Source organism: Lycorma delicatula, chromosome 7, assembly GCF_047948215.1.
Source record: "Lycorma delicatula isolate Av1 chromosome 7, ASM4794821v1, whole genome shotgun sequence".
Taxonomy (NCBI): Eukaryota; Metazoa; Arthropoda; class Insecta; order Hemiptera; family Fulgoridae; genus Lycorma; species Lycorma delicatula.
This window is the reverse complement of record NC_134461.1, coordinates 145,392,986-145,414,483: the sequence shown is the minus strand read 5'-3', so window position 1 is coordinate 145,414,483 and position 21,498 is coordinate 145,392,986. Positions and strand designations below refer to the sequence as shown.

General features: G+C 30.4%; 1 protein-coding gene across 4 annotated transcripts in view; it reads left to right on the top strand.

The window, feature by feature from the left end:
* The window catches only part of LOC142328420 (WD and tetratricopeptide repeats protein 1-like), a 56,024-nt gene that overhangs the window by 21,586 nt on the left and 12,940 nt on the right, over positions 1-21,498 (top strand). For 3 of the 4 annotated variants that reach the window (XM_075372137.1, XM_075372136.1, XM_075372139.1), the window contains exons 9-13: positions 403-542; positions 3,641-3,768; positions 9,388-9,468; positions 11,950-12,128; positions 17,408-17,561. In XM_075372137.1, coding sequence (XP_075228252.1) covers positions 403-542; positions 3,641-3,768; positions 9,388-9,468; positions 11,950-12,128; positions 17,408-17,561 — 682 coding nt within the window. The remainder of the gene's footprint in view (positions 1-402; positions 543-3,640; positions 3,769-9,387; positions 9,469-11,949; positions 12,129-17,407; positions 17,562-21,498) is intronic. The other variant, XM_075372140.1, reaches the window with a different exon arrangement.

Here is a 21,498-nt window from a genome sequence, read left to right as displayed (position 1 = left end):
TGTACTATAGACTATTGATGGTAAAGCAAATCTAATGTAAGGGAAAATATGACGTTAGACTTTTAATACCACAGAATATTAATAATATGTATAAAAAGACTAAAAGATATTGTAAATGGTGTTTACAAATGAAATGATATTGGTAGTGGTATTTAGATAAACAGTTTTTAATTAGTTGCTTTCTTATAATTGTATAGGTTTTGTTTTGATTCTTTCTTTTGATGCAAAGTGAACAAGATGTGTAAAATCTATAAGATAGAGTACAGTTGAAGTGCATAATAATTTTCCATACTTTAAATAATTAGTTACAGTTACATATCATATATAGTAGATGTATCATATAATTAGTATTTTTATAATTATTTATTTGTATTGAAATAATTGTTAAGCTTTTTTTTACAGAATTTGGTGGCACATCAAATGGCTATAGCAATGGTTTTAATGGATTTCACAGTGGTAGCAATGGTTATATGGCACCTCAACCTCCTCCTAGTTCTAAAAAGCAAGAATTGCCAGAAGTTATAGAAAATATGAAACTTACTGTAAGTATTGTATTGCTTGTGTAGTTAATTAACATGAGAATGTAGCGCATGATCTGCATTACATATATGTAATTGTTCAAAAATATTCTATACTCTTTACCCAGAGTTAATTACTTTTAATTAATTTTTTATTCCTCTTTTTTCATGTTTACTGCAGGTTCAGAAAATTCCTGCTATAGAGTGGTCTAATGGTGTTTTCTCCTAGAAGTTGTTTGAATATTTTTGTGAACTTAATTGTCCAAAAATTCATATCGAATTGCAATATTTTGATAAATCTCTTTATTGATTTGTTTCTCATAAAACATTATTATTAAGCAGTAGAAAAAAGGTGTGCTCACCACAAAAATGTTACATGGTTTATGTTTAATTACACATGATTTTGTTAAATGTTTTTGTCAGTAGTAACTAAATAACGTTCATGAATTTAGCATACAACAACAACAACAAAAACTTTTACAACCTAAGCTTCAAAATCCTAAACATTTTTAGCTGTTTCTTGACTTGTGATTTTTTAACACAGCTCTAATCCTAGTGTTTTCTTTTTTTATCCCCAAAACACAAATATAATTTTAGATAAATGAATCTGTGCATTGCGTGCAGCCGAATGGTGCACCATCATTTGTTGTCTGCTTTGTGCCAATAGCAGCTAAAATAAAAATGTGACCACATACAACAAACAAACCCACTCACCATCCTTTTTTATGAACAGTAATATTATGGGCCTTAAAAGCATAATACTGTTTTCTTTTTTGGCTACACATGCCCATGATGGCATATGTTTCCAGCAGAGGCCTATTCAAGCAAAACTGACTTTTTAGATGAGCTGAGCTGAGAATTAACATGTGTTAAAGTAATCTTAATTAATTGAAACATGTACTTGCAGCTTCATCTAGTATTGTTAATGTTACATAACATTTTGTCTTCTAAATCTATAAAATAATCTGCTGCTGACTAAGAACTCCTTTACGGTTCCTAGTATACTCTTTCCTAGTTTCATACAGTTGTTGCTTCATTGATTAAAAAATTCTGATAATGTATTTGCAGAAATAGTTTCCTGATTAACAGATGTATGAGCTGATAGAATTACATAAGTAATCCATTATATTAAACTTTCTCTTCTTAAGAAGTTACTCTTCCTTATTTTAGACTTATTAATTTTTTATAATACATATAACTGAATTTATATTCTCACCGACACAGAACATTTTCATTTTATTTGTTCTTGCATTTACTTTTATTGCTGTAATCTCTGAGTTTAAAAAATTTCTTCTGAAGGAGTAGTCTTCCTTGAAAGTTTTTGAGAGATTGTTTGTTTTTCTCTTTACCATTATTACTGTAAATTATTTACCTTCAATAATGTATAAATTATGGAAAAGTAATCATGAAAAGTATCATGAGAGAAAAGTGTAGCTTTTCTCTTAATGGATTTTAAGTTTTAATGGATTTCAAATGCTTTACAATTTCTGGATAACTAGAATCATATTTGTAAGCATGCTTTGCAACTGATTGGCAGTAAGTACCCGTTTGCCAAGCTCAGTTAGCGAGTCTCACTGTACTGCTGTTTTAAGATGGCATTGGAACAGCCACTCTTCGCATGCTATGTTTAAAAGAGAAGTTTATATTGTAATAATTTTAGGATCGGTGGTCAAACAACAACACTGGAAACAAAAAAATGTTGAAACAGGTATATAACCTGTTTTTGCAGACATGGCACAGGCTTAAAACTGTTTATACTCCTTGTTTAAAGTGAATATTTGCTTTTACTTTTGTATTAATTCTAATAGAAATTATTTACTTAATAGCACCCTCAATCCAAAGATCCAGTTATTTCCAAGATTGTATTACATTTATTTATGTTACTCTCTTATTTGCAATAAGTTTCTTATGTAAATTTGCAAAATTATACTTTTTAATAATAATAATAATAGTACAGAGTGTTCAAAAAGTGATGCAACCTTATGAAAGAATCTTTCCTTTTGCTGCATGTTTAATTGAGAAATAATGGGTTACATAATGCAGCAGAGAATATTAATTTTCTCCTAATACATTAAATGTGCCAGTTATGGCCAGACCTAGATTGCCTTCACATAAAAGTATGGAATGGATGTATCAAGCAAGTCCTCCATCAAACGGCTGTATGACAAGTTCCTAGAGATAGGTAATGTAACAGATTCAGCCAAAAGTGGTCGACCAAAAGTGCTAACACCAGAAAAGTTGATGGACTTGTAAGCTGCATATTCTGTTAGTCCCAAGAAGACTGTGCTACACCTATCTAGTCAGTCTGGTCTCTCCATTGGTAGTGTTCAGAAGGCATTACACAAGCGTTTAAAGATGTATCCGTACAGAATTCATGTTGTTCATGAGTTGTTACCTGCAAGCATTGGAAAACATGTAGCTTTCTGTCAGTGGTTCATGTTTTATGTTACGCCAGATGGAGAAGAACTTGACAACTGGTTTCGGTCTGATGAGGCATGGTTCCACTTTGATGGATACATGAGTACACATGGTGTATGGAAAATCCAGATTAGTTGCATGGACAAAAAGTAGGTGTTTGATATGCAATGTCATGTAGGCAAATCTTATCATTCTTTCATGGTATAGTGAACAGTGAACACTATATACAGGTGGTGCAACAATTTGTAAACACTGTACTTACAGATCGGATAGGGTACTCGTGGTTTCAATAGGACAAAGCTGACTCATATAACCAACAACACTATGGCTTTCTTGGATCAGTGTTTTCATGGAAAAGTGATTTCAAAGGGTTTTGGCTCCCTCATCTCCTGATTTATCCCCTCCTGACCTTTTCTTATGGGGATACCTTAAGAATGCTGCTTACAGAACTCATCCTCACACCATTCCCAAATTGCAGAGCAAAATTGAACTATGTGTTGTTGCAATTCCTCAACAAGCATTACAACATAAGCATGCAACATTGTATTCAATTATATGTGAATTGCATACTGGAGGTCACTTTCAGCTACTTTGTAACTTAACCTTATTTTCCCATAAGGTTGCATTACTTTTTGAATACCTATAATAATAATAGAATAAATTTTTGCTGGTTAAAATTATTTTGAATATTTATGTTTTTTCAGGCAAATATGTATTTTGAAAATGGAGTTTTCAGTCATGCTATTAGTCTGTATAACGAAGCAATATGTCGTTATCCTAATTGTGCTGTATTATATGGTAATAGAGCTGCTGCTTACATGAAAAGAAATTGGTAAGAAAAAAATTTTGTTTTTAGATTCAAATAATTGATAATATATTTATTTGAAATTAATGTTTTATCACAATTTATTTTTATATAAATCTCTCCCATATGAATTAAGTATACTAAAACATTTAATTATTGAAATTAATATAAATAATTTTACATATAAGTGTGAATGCAGACGTTTACTTCAATAATTTTTTGGAAGTTAGTATATTTTCATAATATTGTGTAACAGCACTTCTGTCATGCCATATATCTTGTTGCTCCTTTGATTTGGTCAGGTATATGTATGCCAAAACTAATCAGAATGGATATTTCCTTTGAAATCTGAAAATCAAAATTTTTCACTATCACAATACGACCTTTACTTAGTACAAGGTAGTAAAAAAATGCAGACATATCAGCTGCAATCAGTATTGTAGAAAAGGAGTGTAGATTTTGTAATTGCTTGAAATAATGCTGAACAAAACTGAATTTGTACAATACTTTGTCTGACAAGCCATACTGTATGCAACCTATTTTTATATTCCCTATTATATATTATGAAAAAAACCATCATTGAAGGAAATACACTTTCAAAGTTACCATTTGGAATTTTTTTAACTTATTTGTATGCAGTAATCCATATCAGCCAAGAAATGTACTTATATAGTTATTGTAATTTAGATTTTACTGTTATATCTGGCTGATAATTAGTTGAGTGAGACCAGCCCATAAAGAGCTGTATCTGATCAGACTTGTTTACTGTCTTACCCAGAACTCTACTGGTATTACTATTTTTATCTACAAAAAAATCTAAAATAAACATTACTTTCTGTGACTCTTTTAATAAAGACTTTGTCAAAAATTAATTTTAAATTATTTGTTGTATACTGTATGTTTGTCTAATTTCTACTTCTTAGTTAATTGGTCTCTCTCTATGAATCATGAGACCTTGCCGTTGGTGAGGGGGCTTGAGTGCTCAGTGATACAGAATAACTGGACTGAAGGTGCAACCATATCGGAGAGGTATCTGTTGAGAGTCAGACTAAGGAATGTTTCCTGAAAGAGGGTAGCAGCTCTATCAGTAGTTGTTAAGGGCATAGGGTCAGAATGACTTAAACGACCATATCAGCATTACCCAATCCTCTGTATACTGCGCAACTGAAAGCAATGGAAAACTACCGATTTATAGAGTTTTGCATGAATTATTATTTCGTAATTGCTAACACCCAGTTTAAAAATCATAATAGAAGAATATACACATGGAAAAAGCCAGGCGATACTGCAAGGTATCAGATAGATTTTATCATGGTTAAGCAAAGATTTAGAAATCAACTAAGACATTGTTAGTGACCATAATTTAGTGATAATGAAATGTGGATCGGGATTGAAAAACCTGAAGAAAAGGTGTCAGATGAATCGGTGGAATTTAGAGAAGCTTGAGGAAGAGGAGGTAAAGCAGATTTTGAGAGGAGGACATTGCAAGAGGTTGGAGTAAAAAAAGATAAGGTATAAAATGTAGAAGAAGAATGGTAGAATGTTAAAAAGGAAATTCTTAAATCAGCAGAAACAAACCTAGGCGGAACAAAGAGAACTGGTAGAAAACCTTGGATTTCAGACGATACATTGCAGCTGATGGATGAACACAGAAAATATAAGAACGCTAACGATGAAGAAAGTTAAAGGAACTATCGTCAATTAAGAAATACTATTAACAGAAAGTGCAAACTAGTGAAAGAAGGTGGGTTAAAGAAAAGTGTTCAGAAGTGGAAAGAGAAAATGAACATTGGTAAAATAGACAGAGCATACAGGAAGGTTAAGGAAAATTTTGGGGTACATAAATTAAAATCTAATAATGTGTTAAACAAAGATGGTACACCAATATGTAATACGAAAGGTAAAGTCGATAGATGGGTGGAATATATTGAAGAGTTATACGGAGGAAATGAATTAGAAAATGGTGTTATAGAGGAAGAAGAGGAAGTTGAGGAGGATGAAATGGGAGAAACAATACTGAGATTTGAATTTAAGAGAGCATTAAAAGATTTAAAAGGCAGAAAGGCTCCTGGAATAGACGGAATACCTGTAGAATTATTGCGCAGTGCAGGTGAGGAAGCGATTGATAGATTATACAAACTGGTGTGTAATATTTATGAAAAAGGGGAATTTCCGTCAGAGTTCAAAAAAAGTGTTATAGTCATGATACCAAAGAAAGCAGGGGCAGATAAATGTGAAGAATACAGAACAATTAGTTTAACTAGTCATGCATCAAAAATCTTAACTAGAATTCTATACAGAAGAATTGAGAGGTGAGTGGAAGAAGTGTTAGGAGACGACCAATTTGGTTTCAGGAAATGTATAGGGACAAGGGAAGCAATTTTAGGCCTCAGATTAATAGTAGAAGGAAGATTAAAGAAAAACAAACCAACATACTTGTCATTTATAGACCTAGAAAAGGCATTTGATAATGTAGACTGGAATAAAATGTTCAGCATTTAAAAAAAATTAGGGTTCAAATACAGAGATAGAAGAACGATTGCTAACATTTACAGGAACAAAACAGCAACAGTAATAATTGAAGAACATAAAAAAAAAAAGCCGTAATAAGAAAGGGAGTCCGACAAGGATGTTCCGTATTCCTGTTACTTTTTAATCTTTACATAGAACTAGTAGTCAATGATGTTAAAGAACAATTTAGATCCACAGTAAGAGTACAAACCCACCGGGTTGGTCTAGTGGTTAACGCGGCTTCCCAAATCAGCTGATTTGGAAGTCGAGAGTTACAGCGTTCAAGTCGTAGTAAAGCCAGATATTTTTACATGGATTTGAATACTAGATTGTGGATACCGGTGTTCTTTGGTGGTTGGGTTTCAATTTAACCACACATCTCAGGAATGGTCGAACTGAGAATGTACAAGACTAACACTTCATTTACACTCATACTTATCATCCTCATTCATCCTCTTGAAGAATTATCTAAACAGTAGTTACCTGAGGCTAAACAGGAAAAAGAAAGAAAAGAGTAACAGTACAAGGTGAAAAGATAAAGATACTACGATTTGCTGATGATATAGTAATTCTAGCTAAGAGTAAAAAGAATTTAGAAGGAACAATGAACGGCATGGATGAAGACCTACGCAAGAACTACCGCATGAAAATAAACAAGAACAAAATGGAAGTAATGAAATGTAGTAGAAATAACGAAGATGGACCCCTGAGTTTAAAAATAGAAACAGAAAAGATTATGGAGGTAGAAGAATTTTGTTATTTGGGAAGTAGAATTACTAAAGATGGACGAAGCAGGAGCAATATAAAATGCCGAATAGCACAGGCAAAACGAGTCTTCAGTCAGAAATGTAATTAGTTTACATCAAAAATTAATTTAAACGTCAGGAAAAGATTTTTTAAAGTATATGTTTGGAGTGTAGCTTTACATGGAAGTGAAACTTGGATGATTGGAGTACCTGAGAAGAAAAGATTAGAAGCTTTTGAAATGCAGTGTTATAGGAGAATGTTAAAAATCAGATGGGTGGATAAAGTGCAAATGAAGAGTTGTTGCGGCAAATTGATGAAGAAAGAAGCATTTAGAAAAATATAGTTAAAAGAAGAGACAGATTTATAGGCCACATATTAAGGCATCCTGGAATAGTCGCTTTAATGTTGTAGGTACAGGTAGAAGGAAAAAATGGTGCAGGAAAGTAATGTTTGGAATATGTAAAACAAATTGTTAGGTGTGTGGGATGTAGGGGGTATACCGAGATGATATGACTTTTTATTGTGTATCATTATGTCTAGGCCAGAAAATAGTTTAACATTATAAAAAAAAAAAATAATTAGCATTACTGTTTATTCATTTTTACAATTTATTTATTGATGTACACTGAAAACCTTATTTTGTTAACTTATAGTAAATAATACATGTATAAAATTATAATTTCAGTTATAATAATTAGAGTTAAATAGAATTACAAACCAAAAAGTTAAAACTTAAAAATACAAATATCTGTATATTAACTACTAATCAAGTATAGCTTGTCCAAGCCTAATTGGAACACAGATCTGATCTAGGTGATGGTTCCCTAGCTAGCACTGGGTTATAATATGTTACTCATGGAAGACAGTATATGACAAGTATAATGGTATAATTTTTTTTATATATATTGTAATTTTTTAATTTAACTAATTTTTGTATACCAATGTTTATTCCAATCAATAAACAAATCCACATCATAAATTTTTTAATTATTTTTAGTCTTATATTTATATAAAAAAAATAAAAATAAATTTATCACTGAATAAAACAATACACAAATATTTAACTTACTTATTTTCAAATACTAAAAGTAAAATAAAAAATAAGTAAAAAAAATTTTAAAAACACCAAACATGAGCACCCCACTCTTTAGGCCATTCATCATGCATATGAAAAAATTAGCAAAAACAAAAAATTTTTAATTTGAAGCTAAGACTTTTGCATAATCTTACATATCACCATCATAGCTTGTTGTCAGATCCATTCTGAGATACCGTTCTAAAATTTTTTTTTAAAAGTTTTTTATATATTTTTTTATTTTGTACTTTTTAATCTTTATAAGTTTATATTTTACAACTGTGCTAGTTACAGGTTTGAGTGTATTTAGCAAAAGATCGGATTGGTACGTTTTACAATGTGCGAATGCAATTAAAGCATAGGGCTAAATTATATAATTTTCAGATAACCAAGAGCCAGTCGATCAAGAGTGTACAACTGATCTGTTAAACAGTTAGTGCTCAACCTGCTAATACACATTCTGTTTGAATCATGAAAATCAGACAAGTGGTGCCGAGATATTACGTGGTACCCCATCGCACCCCCTCCCAAATTTCTGAATGGTGCCCCAGGGGCACTTGCTTCTTTAATAAAATCTGATGATAGATTGCATCTAAAGCTGGTAAGGCCAAAGAAAAACCTCTATTGCCTTTAGATCCCAGTCAAGAGAAGAGTAGATGTCTGAAATAAATTATCCAAGGGCATCTGGCATCTGTAGCAAAACCAAACCCAAACCGACTAGGTAAAAGAGTTTTACATTCATCTAGATATTTTCTTATAAATTTGTATGCTAATCTCTCCAACATTTTTAAAAATGAGTGCAATAATGAGATGAGGATGACCACCCTTCTTACATAAAAGCTTCTCTGTGGTCATCTTAAAACATGAAGGAAAATTTCTGTATCAGAAAATATTTCTATAGAAGGGAAGGCACTTACAATAGCACAAAGTAGATCAATAGGGGTTGATGACGTTTTTAGGGTTATTACATTTTCTGAAATCTCTTCTTCAGAGAATAATTAAGAAAGGAGTTTATTGATTTTTAAATGAATTCCAAATTTGTCATAAATACAATCTTTAATATTTTTAGTTTTACTAGTTACATAAAAACTTTAAATCCTAATTTAATGGCTCTGCAATTTCACTGAAAGATTGAAGTAGCACCTTGTTCACTTCAATATGGTAAGATGCTGCTGAATTTTTCAACATGTTAAAATGTACATAAATTATTACACATTCCAATTAGTTTTAAGTAACAGAAAGGGATTGATCATTTATTGTGACATATATGAATCCTATTATTTTGTTTAATTTCTTCATTTTGTTTGTTACAGGGCTGGTGATATGTATGCTGCTTTAAGAGATTGTCATGTAGCATTACAACTTGATCCAAATCATGTTAAAGCATTTTTTCGGTTAGATTGATATATTTTTAAACAATATTAGTTTATTGTAATGTAGCAAACTACACTCTATTCTTTATTTAGATGTTAGATTTTAGTAAAGTGATTGAATGCTAACTGTTTTGAAATTAAATCTACTGGAGAACTGTTGTTAGGTTTTGCAATTTCTTTTAGGTAGATTTCAATAGGTAGAAGCCTACCTATTGTAATGGGTACCATGATTTGACTTCCAGAAAATTTTGACATATCTTCGCATTTCATATCCTCCAGACCCCTAAAACCACCATCAGTTCAATGGTTTACATATACATATATATATATATATATATTTTTTTAACTTTCTTGTGGACACGATAACTATCGTAATTTTGTGCCAGTCACTTCCAAATTGATACATAAAATATAATGATCCAAAATCTCGCTGAAGTTCATTAATGAGCAAAATTGGACCATTGGGGTGGTAATAGGGGAAGCTTCTTCGCTATAACTTTCTTATTAAGTAAAATATCGAATTCATTTAAAGTTCCTACTATTCCTTAGATAAGAGCCTAAAACTTATATAAGTAAAGTTTTTTGATATTACCAACCACACTGACCACACAAAGAGCAAAGAATGTGCACTGGACGAGTGTTTTTAGACTGCTATCGACAAGATTGATATAATTTGTTTTCCCACATTGTTACAGGCGATGAGACGTGGATATCCTACACCGACACAGAATCGAAACAACAGTCAATGCAGTGGCATCATTCAAGTTCCCCAAAACCGAAAAAGTTTAAGCAATCTCCTTACTCAAGTTGAAAAATGTTGGCTACTGTTTTTGGGATGTAAAAAGGCATCATTTTGGTTGATTTCATGGAACGTGGATCAACAATTATAGCTGATGTATACTGAGAAATGCTCACCAAACTGAGACGTGTGATCTAAAATTGACGCCACAGGAGACTGTTGTCCGGCGTAATCCTCCTTCACAATAATGCACATCCTCACACCACTGCCTTAACCAATAAGAATATTCAAGATTTTCATTGGAAACTTTTTGAGCACCCCATGTAGTCCCGACCTTGCACTTAGTGACTACTTCCTCTTCTTGCATTTGAAAAAGTGGCTTGTTAGACAACTGTTTGAAAATGACGAGGAACTCAAAACTGCTGTTGTCAACTGGTTCAATTCCCAAGCAGTGAACAACAAGAAACTGCACCAGTTTCTTTAACTCTTCTGTATAGAAGTTGTAAGTGCTTAGAACTGAATGGCAATTATGTGGAAAAGTGAAGTAGATCTGTTTTAGTAAACTAAAATTGTAAGTAAAAACCTTTTCTCACGAGTTAATTTTTTTACCATTACCCCTTACAGCCCTGATTCTAGCACTGTTTGATTATCTCTTCACAAAATTGAATAATTGGCTGGCTATTCAACATTTTAAAATCAATGAATGGATGGGTACTTTGGCTGCACAGTTTATTGGAGAGTGTATAGACAAGTTGGTCTCATAATATGACAAACTATAGGGACTATGTCTAGAAATAATATAAGTATTTATGTAACTTTTATTACAGTAGATTTTTTCAATTTATTTCTTGACTGGAGGTTAATAAATAGCTTTAAATAAATAGTTAATAATAGCTATAAATAGCATTCTACATAAATTGTTATATTCTGATGTGTACTATAGTACAAAAATAAATATTGCTTATGCTGCAGCTGTTTATAAAGTAAAGTAAAATTTAAAAATAAGAAAATAAAAATTAATACTGTGTACAGGTAATTGTGTAACTGCATATGGTAAACTACAACTAAAGTTTATAATTGCTAAAGACTTAATTTTATTTTAGTTAGTTTAAAATAAATTTGCAAAACTTATTTTATTTAAAATGTTTTTTTTTTTAATTCTGAATTATCAAAGAAATCCCTCCTCCCCCCCCCCCCCAAAAATATATATACACATAACTATTTATTTATTTTCCATATAAATTGTTGTTTCTACTAGTTGAATTAAGTTTCATAATTTCAATATCATTGTCAACAATGTCATGGATCCTGTACTCGTCATATTTCACCAAATTTATGTTCATTATTTGTTATAAATCCTCCTATTTCATCATCAGAAAGTTTTTGAAAAGAAGCTAAAAAACAACTGAACATTTATCTTAAGTACTATAAACATACATATACTTAATCACAAGAGTAGTATAGATGATGGCCCACACAGAATGCCTTTTGCATTTTATGATACTACATTCACTTTAAAATCATTAATTAAATCTTTTGACAACATCTCATAGTAATAATCATTATAGAGACCATAAACCTACAAGCTTAGAATACTGTTTAAATCAGATGTTTAAATTGTACAATTATAATCATACTGTCAAAGACCATTTTTGGCAAAAATCATAAATGAATGTAAGCACACGTGTTGGATTTGATATTATTCCTTGTTTTTTTCCAAAATATATATTATTTTGGTAATAGATTTTACTTTTTTTTAACAGTCTTGCCAGATGTTTACACGAACTAGAATGGAAAGATCAAGCAAAACTATGTTTAGAAGTATTTAAAGTCAGATTTCCGAGTCATGCTTCTAGTCATGCTTGCCGTGCCCTTGATAAAGATATTAATGCACCACCAACTCCACCTCCTAACCCACCTCCAAATTTTGAAGCGCAGTTTGGTAAGTAACATTAAATATTTTCTGTTAATTGCATGTAATAGTTTTTTAATATGTTATTTAGATAAAATATTCTATATTAGATAAAATATATATTCTATATTATGACAGGTTTACTTTACAATATTGTAGATTACTTTTACTTGTATAGCTTCATATTTTGTTTTTAGTTTGATTTTTTTTGTTGGTTATATTAGTTAAAATCAAATTTGTCTTTTTTTCTTTTCTTTTTCATCTTATATGACAGCATAGATCACTTTAGGCAATTCATTATCCATGTCTCTTTGAAGAGACTGTTTGGCCTTGTGGTCCTTCCAGTACTTTTTCATACGTTTTGGTTTCTGTACCCTTTCTGGTGCTGAAAATGTTCATGTAATAAGTTTCTTTCTTGTGAGTGTGAAGCAAGTATTTTTTTATTTAATTTTATCTTTTTTGTGGTGTCTTTTAGTATAAGGCCAATTTTCTTCAGATCCTCTCATATTTCTCTGATCTGTCTGCATCCTGTCTTGGTGTTTTTCAACTTGAAATTATAATGTACCAGCTGTTTCAGAAGTCTCGAATCTTGCATTCTCATGATGTGTCCAAAGAATCCTAGTCTCCCCTTATGTAGTTCTAACTTTTTGTACACGACTGGTTAGGCATGATCCACCTCTGCCCGTCATTCTGGTACTTTTTTTGATGCAGGTTTTTCCAATTCTTCTTTCGATCTGGAGTCTGTCTGTCTTTGATTGTTCAGATGGAAGAGTGTTTTTGCTGCATAAGTGGCTTCTGGTTTTATAATTGTGTTTTAGTGTCTTATTTTTGGATTTCTAATAGGCATTTTTTATTGTAAATTTACAGTTAATTTGTGAGCTTTAGCTAGTTTGTTCTTATTTGGATCGAGTTTTTTTTTCATTTAGGTTATTATTTCTCCGAGGTATTTAAATTGGGTTACTATTTTGATCTTATTACCGTTTATGTTTACTTCTTTTAATTTTGTTGTTTTTTGGGGTATAATTTATGTCTTTTTGAATGATATTTTGAGGCCAATATTATTTCCAATGTTTTGTAGTTCGAATATCTGTGATTTAGTTTTGTCGATGTTATTTGCTAGCAGTGCCAAGTCGTCGGCTAAACCAAGACAGTTTGTTTTGATTTTTCTGCCTAATTTATCTTTTGGGGGACATTTGTTGAGCCATTCCCTCAGCACAGTTTAATAAGAATGGTGGACCCCATCAGTTAGCCTAGTCTTGCTTTGATCCAATGGGTTCCAACAGCTCACCTCTGAATTTTACCTTTGACTTAGTGTTTGTGAGGGTCAGTTTTATCATGATTATTAATTTGGTATACAGTTCAAGGTGTTGAATTTTTAGTAGGGATTCTCTGTGGATGCAGTTGTAAGCTTTCTTGACATCTACAAATGTTATCACCATACCTATGTTTCTTTTCCTGTTGTAATCCATTAATATTATTATTATAGGGTCTGTTTTGTTCCTTTTTTTGTATAGCAGATGGATGAGGTCTGTAGTCCAGTGTTCTGGTAGTTCTTCTTTGATCCAGATATTGACAAGCTATTGATGAAGGGTGATTTTTGCTAGTGTTTCTGCATGTTTCCAGTTCTCTACAAAGGTCTCATCTTCTCCTGCCTCTTTGTAATTCGTCATCTCACTCGGTGCTTGGTAGATTCTTTTATTATGGGAAGGTCTGTTAGGGTGCTGGTGTCGAAGTTTTGGAGTTCTGTCAGTTCTTCTCAATGTAGGAGTTTCTTGAAATATTTAACTAGGATTTCCACATTGTCTTTATTGTTATGGGACAGTTTACTGCTTTCATCCTACATTAGTTTTGGTTGGGATTTGTATTTTTAGAGTTTTGTTGAATTCTTCTATTGATTTCAGTGTCTTTTTATTTTCCTTATGGTTTGGGTGGTTTCTTTTCTTTGTTTTACTAGTTTTTGGAAGGATGTTTCTGATTTCTGGGATTGGTGAAATAGCTGTGCTTGTTGTCCTCCAGTGTTTTATTGCATTTGCTGTTCCACAATTGTCACTTTTTACTGGGTTTTATTATTGGGGCTAATTTTTCTGTGATTTGTTTATGATTGTTGAGTAGTTCTTTGAGTTTATCGGTAATTGTTATTTCTTCAGTTGCATTTTGGTAATTTTCATTCCTGATTAGTTGGGTTGGGTCTATTTTTCTTTTAGTTTTAGGGGTTTGGTTTTATTGCTTCCTTTGGGGAGTGAATGTAATTTTAATTTTGACTACATAATGATCCGAGCCTGTATCTATTCCTTGGAGAACTTTTACATTGTTGTGGCGATGTTTTTCCGTGAAGACCTGATCTAGTTGCCATTCTCCTAAATATTAGATGAGGTATTTCCAGGTTTTGAGTTTTTTTTATATGTAGATTTAGAGATTAGGTTGTGGTTTCTGTAGAGATTGATGATTCCGTTAGTTTTCATTTGTTCTCTTTTGGGTGTGCCATTTTCCAATGGTATCATCTTTTACTGCCTGGTTCAGCATTGAAGTCTTCAATTGACTGTTTAAGATAATTTTTGGGGATGTTATTTATGGTCTGGTCGAGTTGGTTTCAGAACTTTCCTGCTTATTTATGGTCTTTTTATTAGTGAGGGTGTGGGTGTTTATTATGGGTAGATTTTATTAAATGCTTTTAGGGTGAGTGTTGAGATTCTTGAGGAATTCTTATATGAAGTTTATTATTTTGTAGTTGACCAATCAGCCTGTTTCAAACTATCCTGAGTCACAACTCTAGATGTGATGTAGTGAGGTGATAGTGGGGTATGAGTTGATGATAGATGAAGTTGTGAAGTTTCTATATATTCAATACACCAGAAAAATTTCTCCTATTTTTTCTGGATATATCCAGGCACACCTTGTAGAGGCTCGAACTGACTTTTTTAAAGTTGTTATTTTGAAGAAAAGTTAAAAAGTCCAATCCTAAACATTACATGTTGCCTTTTTATAAATTTTTTTCAAAAGGTATTTATTATTATTCATTGGAATTTTAACATGAAAAATGCTTCTGATTGTCTATCATATGTTAATGACTAATGAACATGATTTTGCTATATGCGAAACCATGACCCTCATTTTGCAGGGTAATCTGCACACAGAGGAGCTAGTTTATTTATTTACTTACAGTTTTTAATGAATAATTTGGTATTTTGATGAGTGAACATCAGTAAATTTTGTACATTGGTAGTATTTTGCTGGTTACTGTTGATAAAAATAGAATTCATTTTTAGTTTTACCATCTAGTATTTTTTTACTGAAATGTGTTATCAGTTTTTATGTCTAGATATTTTTGTTAATTACTTTTTTCATAATATGTTTAATTTCAAATAAGCATGTTTTATACATAGCAAACTCTAGTAATATACTATTGTAAATTCCTTGCTTGCTATACAAATTTGTATATAATCTGTATGAGTATTTTTTATTTTTTTATTTTTATCAGATACTTTCTGCCCAAATATAGAAATTAGTTGAAGATTGTATTTGTTAAGTTTTTTATAAATAGGTACAACTTTGTAAATATATGTAAATACAAAAACATTTCAGAACAAAAATCGAAGATGTTAATTTTGTTAATTGTATAAAGCAATATCCTCTGATTTTGGTATTTTAATACTTTCTTTTACCTTTGTTATGTTTATTAATATAATAGAAATTCATTATTTTTTTATTTACTTTGTGTTATTTTTTTAATAATGTTTATTAGAAATTTTTATAATTATTTCAGGATTTTTATTTATGCTTTTCTAGCTTTCAGTTATTGATTTTGATGTATTACAAAATTATTTACAATTATTTTTTAATGCGCAGAATCAGAAATGTGTATTTTCAATCAGAATGGGTTATGACTGCAGTCTAAATCCTTGGTTTTACTTTACATAAGAATGTTTTATGCATATATTCACTGATTACCACATTTGCCATTAGTTATTTACAAAAACCAATTTGATGTATTAAAGAGAAACATGTCTATATGATATGTGCAAAATAAGTCCATTTAGAGATTTTTACTTCACCGACATTTTCTTGTACTTAAATATATATTTATATTCAGTACTGTTATATTTAAACATAATATCACAAACTGTCTTACGTCATTGATATCTATATGTAGTCATTTAAACACTATAAATCTATTACAGTTTTATTTAGAAAGCTATAAACATAAACAAAAAGATTTGTTTGTATTTTATTAACTAACTGAAATTTTTTTTAGGAAACTAAACTTCTAAAATGCCAGGGAATAATACTGTAAAAAACATAACTTGTTAGTAAATAGATAAAAGAAAGAGACTATGGATTAATATTGAGATTATGTAGTTATTAAATTTTTCAGTAATTCTTTTTCTTTTAATAAAATAAGGTAAAATTGTTCAAATGAAAGCTAAATTATCAAATCATTAATTATTTAATTTAAAATTGTTATATTTTTGTATAAATTAAATTTTCACTTAACAAAATGTCATTAATATGACATTTTATGTAGATTATGTAGTCATTTTATGTAGATTAATATATCTTTCAATAAAAAATCTTCATAATTATTTTGGTAAAATCAAATTTAAGGCCAGGTATAAAATAGTTTCGTTTTCACATACTGAAAACCGTACGTTTAGGTGATGTTAATTAGATTTTATAGTTTTACAAAAACTGAATTAAAGATGATTAGTTACAGTTAAAGAAAGTAAATTTAACTGGGTCAGCATTCAATTCCAGCATATTACTAAAACTGGTACATTATTGCATCACATGGAATAATATATTTGTGAAAATTTTAACAAAAATTTTCTGGTGTATGCTGGAAGCAGTATTTTCCACTAAAATTAAAATATTAATTTATTTGTGTAATTATCCTCACAATATATGTAGGAATGGTAATGTCATTTTCATAAACCTGTTGTCAGATTGTCTGTAGCTGTTAAAGTTATAGTACTTGATAAATATACAAAATAATCTTGTACACATGTAGATTTAAACAATTCAATTTACCAATACTTTACCAGAATGCATCAATTTCTTAAGTACAGGACTTTCTGTAATTATAAATTTTTCCATGTATAATGTTAATTTCAAAATGCTTGATTTATTTTAAAATGTAAAAGAATTAATTAGTTTTATCATGTATAAATTTACAATCGATCATAATGGACTAAAGAAATGATTAAATTTATTCTTCTTAAACTTGTAAAAAAATATTTTGACAAAAAACAAAAATGCTGTAGATACATGTATGTGTATGTCTGAAAGATTAGTATACTGGTATTGACTTGCAGATTGTGATGATGTTGAAGGGAGCAACAAATCGGAGAGGAGTCTGAAGTCATATGAAGAATGGTCTTGGAGAGATATGGCTTGTGATTATGAAAAGAGATTTTATGGACATTGCAATACTACTACTGATATTAAAGAAGCTAACTTTTTTGGAAGGTAAATCATACTGTTTTCTTACATATTTTAAGAATTATGAGTTACAAATTTGTTGATGGATTTGCTGTTTTGCAGTGCAAGTGGATATGTACAAAATCTTTTTTTTCCATAATCCATACAATAATGTAAATTTTTATTTGTTTTTTTGACCCAAATTCTCTATTTTTGTTCCTATTTTAATTTTATATCGAAAAAACTGTTATATACAATCATTTTTCAATCATATTGAATGTACTATGTTTACTATATTAGAATGATGATGTATAACTTCCAAGATTAAGAATAAAATTTTGAGGTTATATTAGAACTGTGTGAGCCTTATTTATTTCAAGTATTCATATCGTGGTAGAATACACTGATCCTGATCTTGAAATCAATTTTGGTATACCTTTTTTGGAATTAGGTCCATCTGCAAATTTGTTAAATATCTTCGATCATCTCAAATTATCATCCTTTTAGAGTATTTCAATTTGGAAAATAAGGAGGAATTGCTGGTTAGTTAGCGCTGTTATAGTGGAAGTGCAGTTGTCTTTCAGTCCTTTTAACTGAAGAAGTTACTTTTCTTGCTTAATTATTTTCCTTTTTATATACTCGTACAGGGCATCCAGAAGGTCTGGAAATGCTTAATTATAAATTACTTTACCAAAATAAATATAGTTGATTACAATATCAATGAAATGAGTTGTGTTTGAAATTATTGTTGGCCATCTTGGATCCGTTATATGGAATTCAATTTTATTTTTTTTAAATGACATAATGGTTATATTACACATGATTTCAATATAGATTTGAATGGAGAAAACCGTAGTGAAAACCCAGCATCTATAGCTTCATTTGTGTTTTAGATATTGACCATTAAAATGTCCAGATCGGAGTAAAACGCTGTCCCCAACCTCCATTCAAGATAAATATTTTCACTAGAAAGGGGGATAATAACACATCATGTAACATTGCAATTTCATGCTGGAAACTATTCTGCAAACTGTTTTCCAAAATCTCTTCTCGTTAGTTAATTATTCAAAATTTATCAATACAGTATTCGATAATGAAATTCTAACAAAATTAGAAACAGCTCATTCATTACATTTATTTATTTATTTGAAATTAGAGAAGATAGGTAATATATAATTAATAAAAACATGTATCGTAATTTTAATTAAAACAGTATTTATTTCACCAATAAAAATTGAATTATCTTTTTTCAATAAATATTTTTTTCAAAAATTTAACTCAAAAAAACTTTTTTTGCACGATTGGCAACAGCTTCATTGGTATAAATTAATTTTACCATCTTCTCCCATTTTGAATAAATAGGTAAGCAACAAATGTAATTTATGTGAAGCCTGTTTCCTCATTGACTTTATTAATCAGTTTATTTGATTTTCTAATTCATATTTCTTTGCGTTATACTATATTTTCATTAAGATAATGGAACTCTGTGAATATGAAAGGTTAATTCTTATAATAGTGAGTGGGTATGGCGATTGAGTAAGATCGTATGACAAAGAATCTATTTTATTTAATTTATTTAATGACACTTTTCCTGATCTAATTGCAAAATCTACATTGTACTGAAGAGTATGAAGATTTGAGGAATGTGGAATTATAAAAAATTGTGGCTACTCTGGCTGAGCTAAATCCTCTTTACGTGAAGATGTTAAACTAGATGTCATATTAAAGGTAATAGAGAATTCCCCACACCTAATTTGGGTTATTCGTAGGCACCTTGATATAAACGAATCCCCTGTCGATGAAGTATTGATTTAAAACTATATAAACCCTTACAAAATTCAGATGAAATGAAAAAATTAAAATTATTGGAGAATGATTTTGATCGATGTGTAGAATTTTATGAAATTATGACAATCTGGATTATCAAGAACCCAAACGTCATAACAAATGTTTTCTTTTCAGACGAGGCTCCTTTTATGCTGAATGGAAATATCAATTAGATATAATTATTGTTAGTGGAATGATGAGAATTCACACTGTTTACGTGAAGCACACACCCAGATTCTGGAAATGAATAATGTTTGGGCTAGCATTTATACATTAATTGAGTCACATGTAATTGAAGGAAATTTGACAGGCGAGTTGTATGAAATCAAATTATTTCAGCTATTGAAAATTATTTAGGGCAAAATTTTAACAATTCATTGTTTCAGCAAGATGGAGATCCTGTCCACTATTCTTTTAAAGTTTGTGGTTTCTTGAATAATATTTTCCCAGTAAGGTGAATTGGTAGCAGAAGACAAATTGAATGGCCTCCACAATCACCAAATTTAAGTCCATTAAACTACTTCTGGAGATATTTAAAAGACAAAGTTTATAAAACTAATCCTAAGAATCTGGAAAGACAAATTCTAATTGAAGCTGCTGAAGCATCTCAATGGATTAAATTCAGAATGCTGTATGTAATTTTTACACACATACAGGATTTCATCAACAATTAGGAAGAGACCACTTTGAATATCTGTTTTGATTTTTGTACACATTCAGTATGTTTTTATTATGTTACTTATTTTCTTGAAAAAATTCTTTTTATAAATAGTTAAAAATAATTAATTAAATAATAAACAAATAAATGCAATTAATAAGCTGTTTCTAATTTTGATGTCGAATATTGTAATGATAAATTTTGAATAATTAAGTAATGAGAAGTGATTTTGAAAAACATTTTGCAGAATTGTTTCGAACTTGAACAGTCATTTTACATTGATCTGGACACTTTAATGGTTTCTAAAGCATGGATAGAGATGTGGATTTGGGGTTTTCACTGACGTTTTTCCTATTCAAATGTACATTGAAATCATGTGTAATATAATCATCATATCATTTTAAAAAAATAAAGTTGAATTCAATGTGGAGAATCCAAGATGGCCAACAACAATTTCAATCGCAATTCATTGTAGTCTGATACTGTAATCAACTGCATTTATTCTGGTAATGTAGTAATTCTCAGTTTTCTATAATTAAGCTGTTTCCAGGCTTTCCAGATATCTATGTAATAACTTAATTCATGCGAATTGTTTTATTTGAAATCTATTTCATCCTGTCTTCTAGGACAGCTTCCTTTGAACTCGCTTGTTTTCTGGGTTGTAGATTGTATTGAACTTTTGTTGTTTATTGACTCTTTTCTGTTCTGTATTGTTTTTACTGTGTTCTGTGTTTTGTGAAGGTGTATTTTTTATGCTTCTGTGTGTATGCATCAAAATATTTCTGTATTTGTTGTGAATTTACATGGTTTAAAATATCATTTTCAAATGTGTGTATTTTTTCTCCTCTATTTTCAGTTTTCTCTCTTTTATTTATTATTATTTTATGATGTGGCAAATTTATTAAATAGTTACTTTTTATTTCATTTAACATCTTTTATTAAAACAAGTTTTATTAATCTTAATTGCTTGATTTCTAGAGTTTGATGTTCTGCTGTTGATTACATGTGTTAGAATATTTGATTTGCAGTTAGGAGTATGATTTTTCTTTTGATAGTTACTTATATTCAAGGGACATTCACGTCAGTCTGGGACTTTTTTTAGACTGGAGTGTAAATGGAGATTGCTGCACATTCTGTTGGTTGTACATGTAAGGTACAAGATTCAGGTACTACCGCATGGTATGCTGGCATGAAGCAATGTTAAATAACAGCAGTCACAAGAACATGGTGTCCGATGTAGTGAATGAATATGTGGAACAGTGCATTGTGTAATACAGTTTCTTGTGAATGTAGGTGTAAAACCCTGTGAGATTTATTTGCGACTCCTTGCACACTATGGTGATGAGACTCTTAGTCGCAGTAAAACATTTGAGTGGTACAAACGTTCTAAAGAAGGCCATACATTAGTAATGATCCCGGTTGAGGTGGTTCAGAGCCACCAAAGTTATAGCCTCAGTTTTTTGGGATTTGGGATTGTTTTGGGATTCATGTCGATTTTCT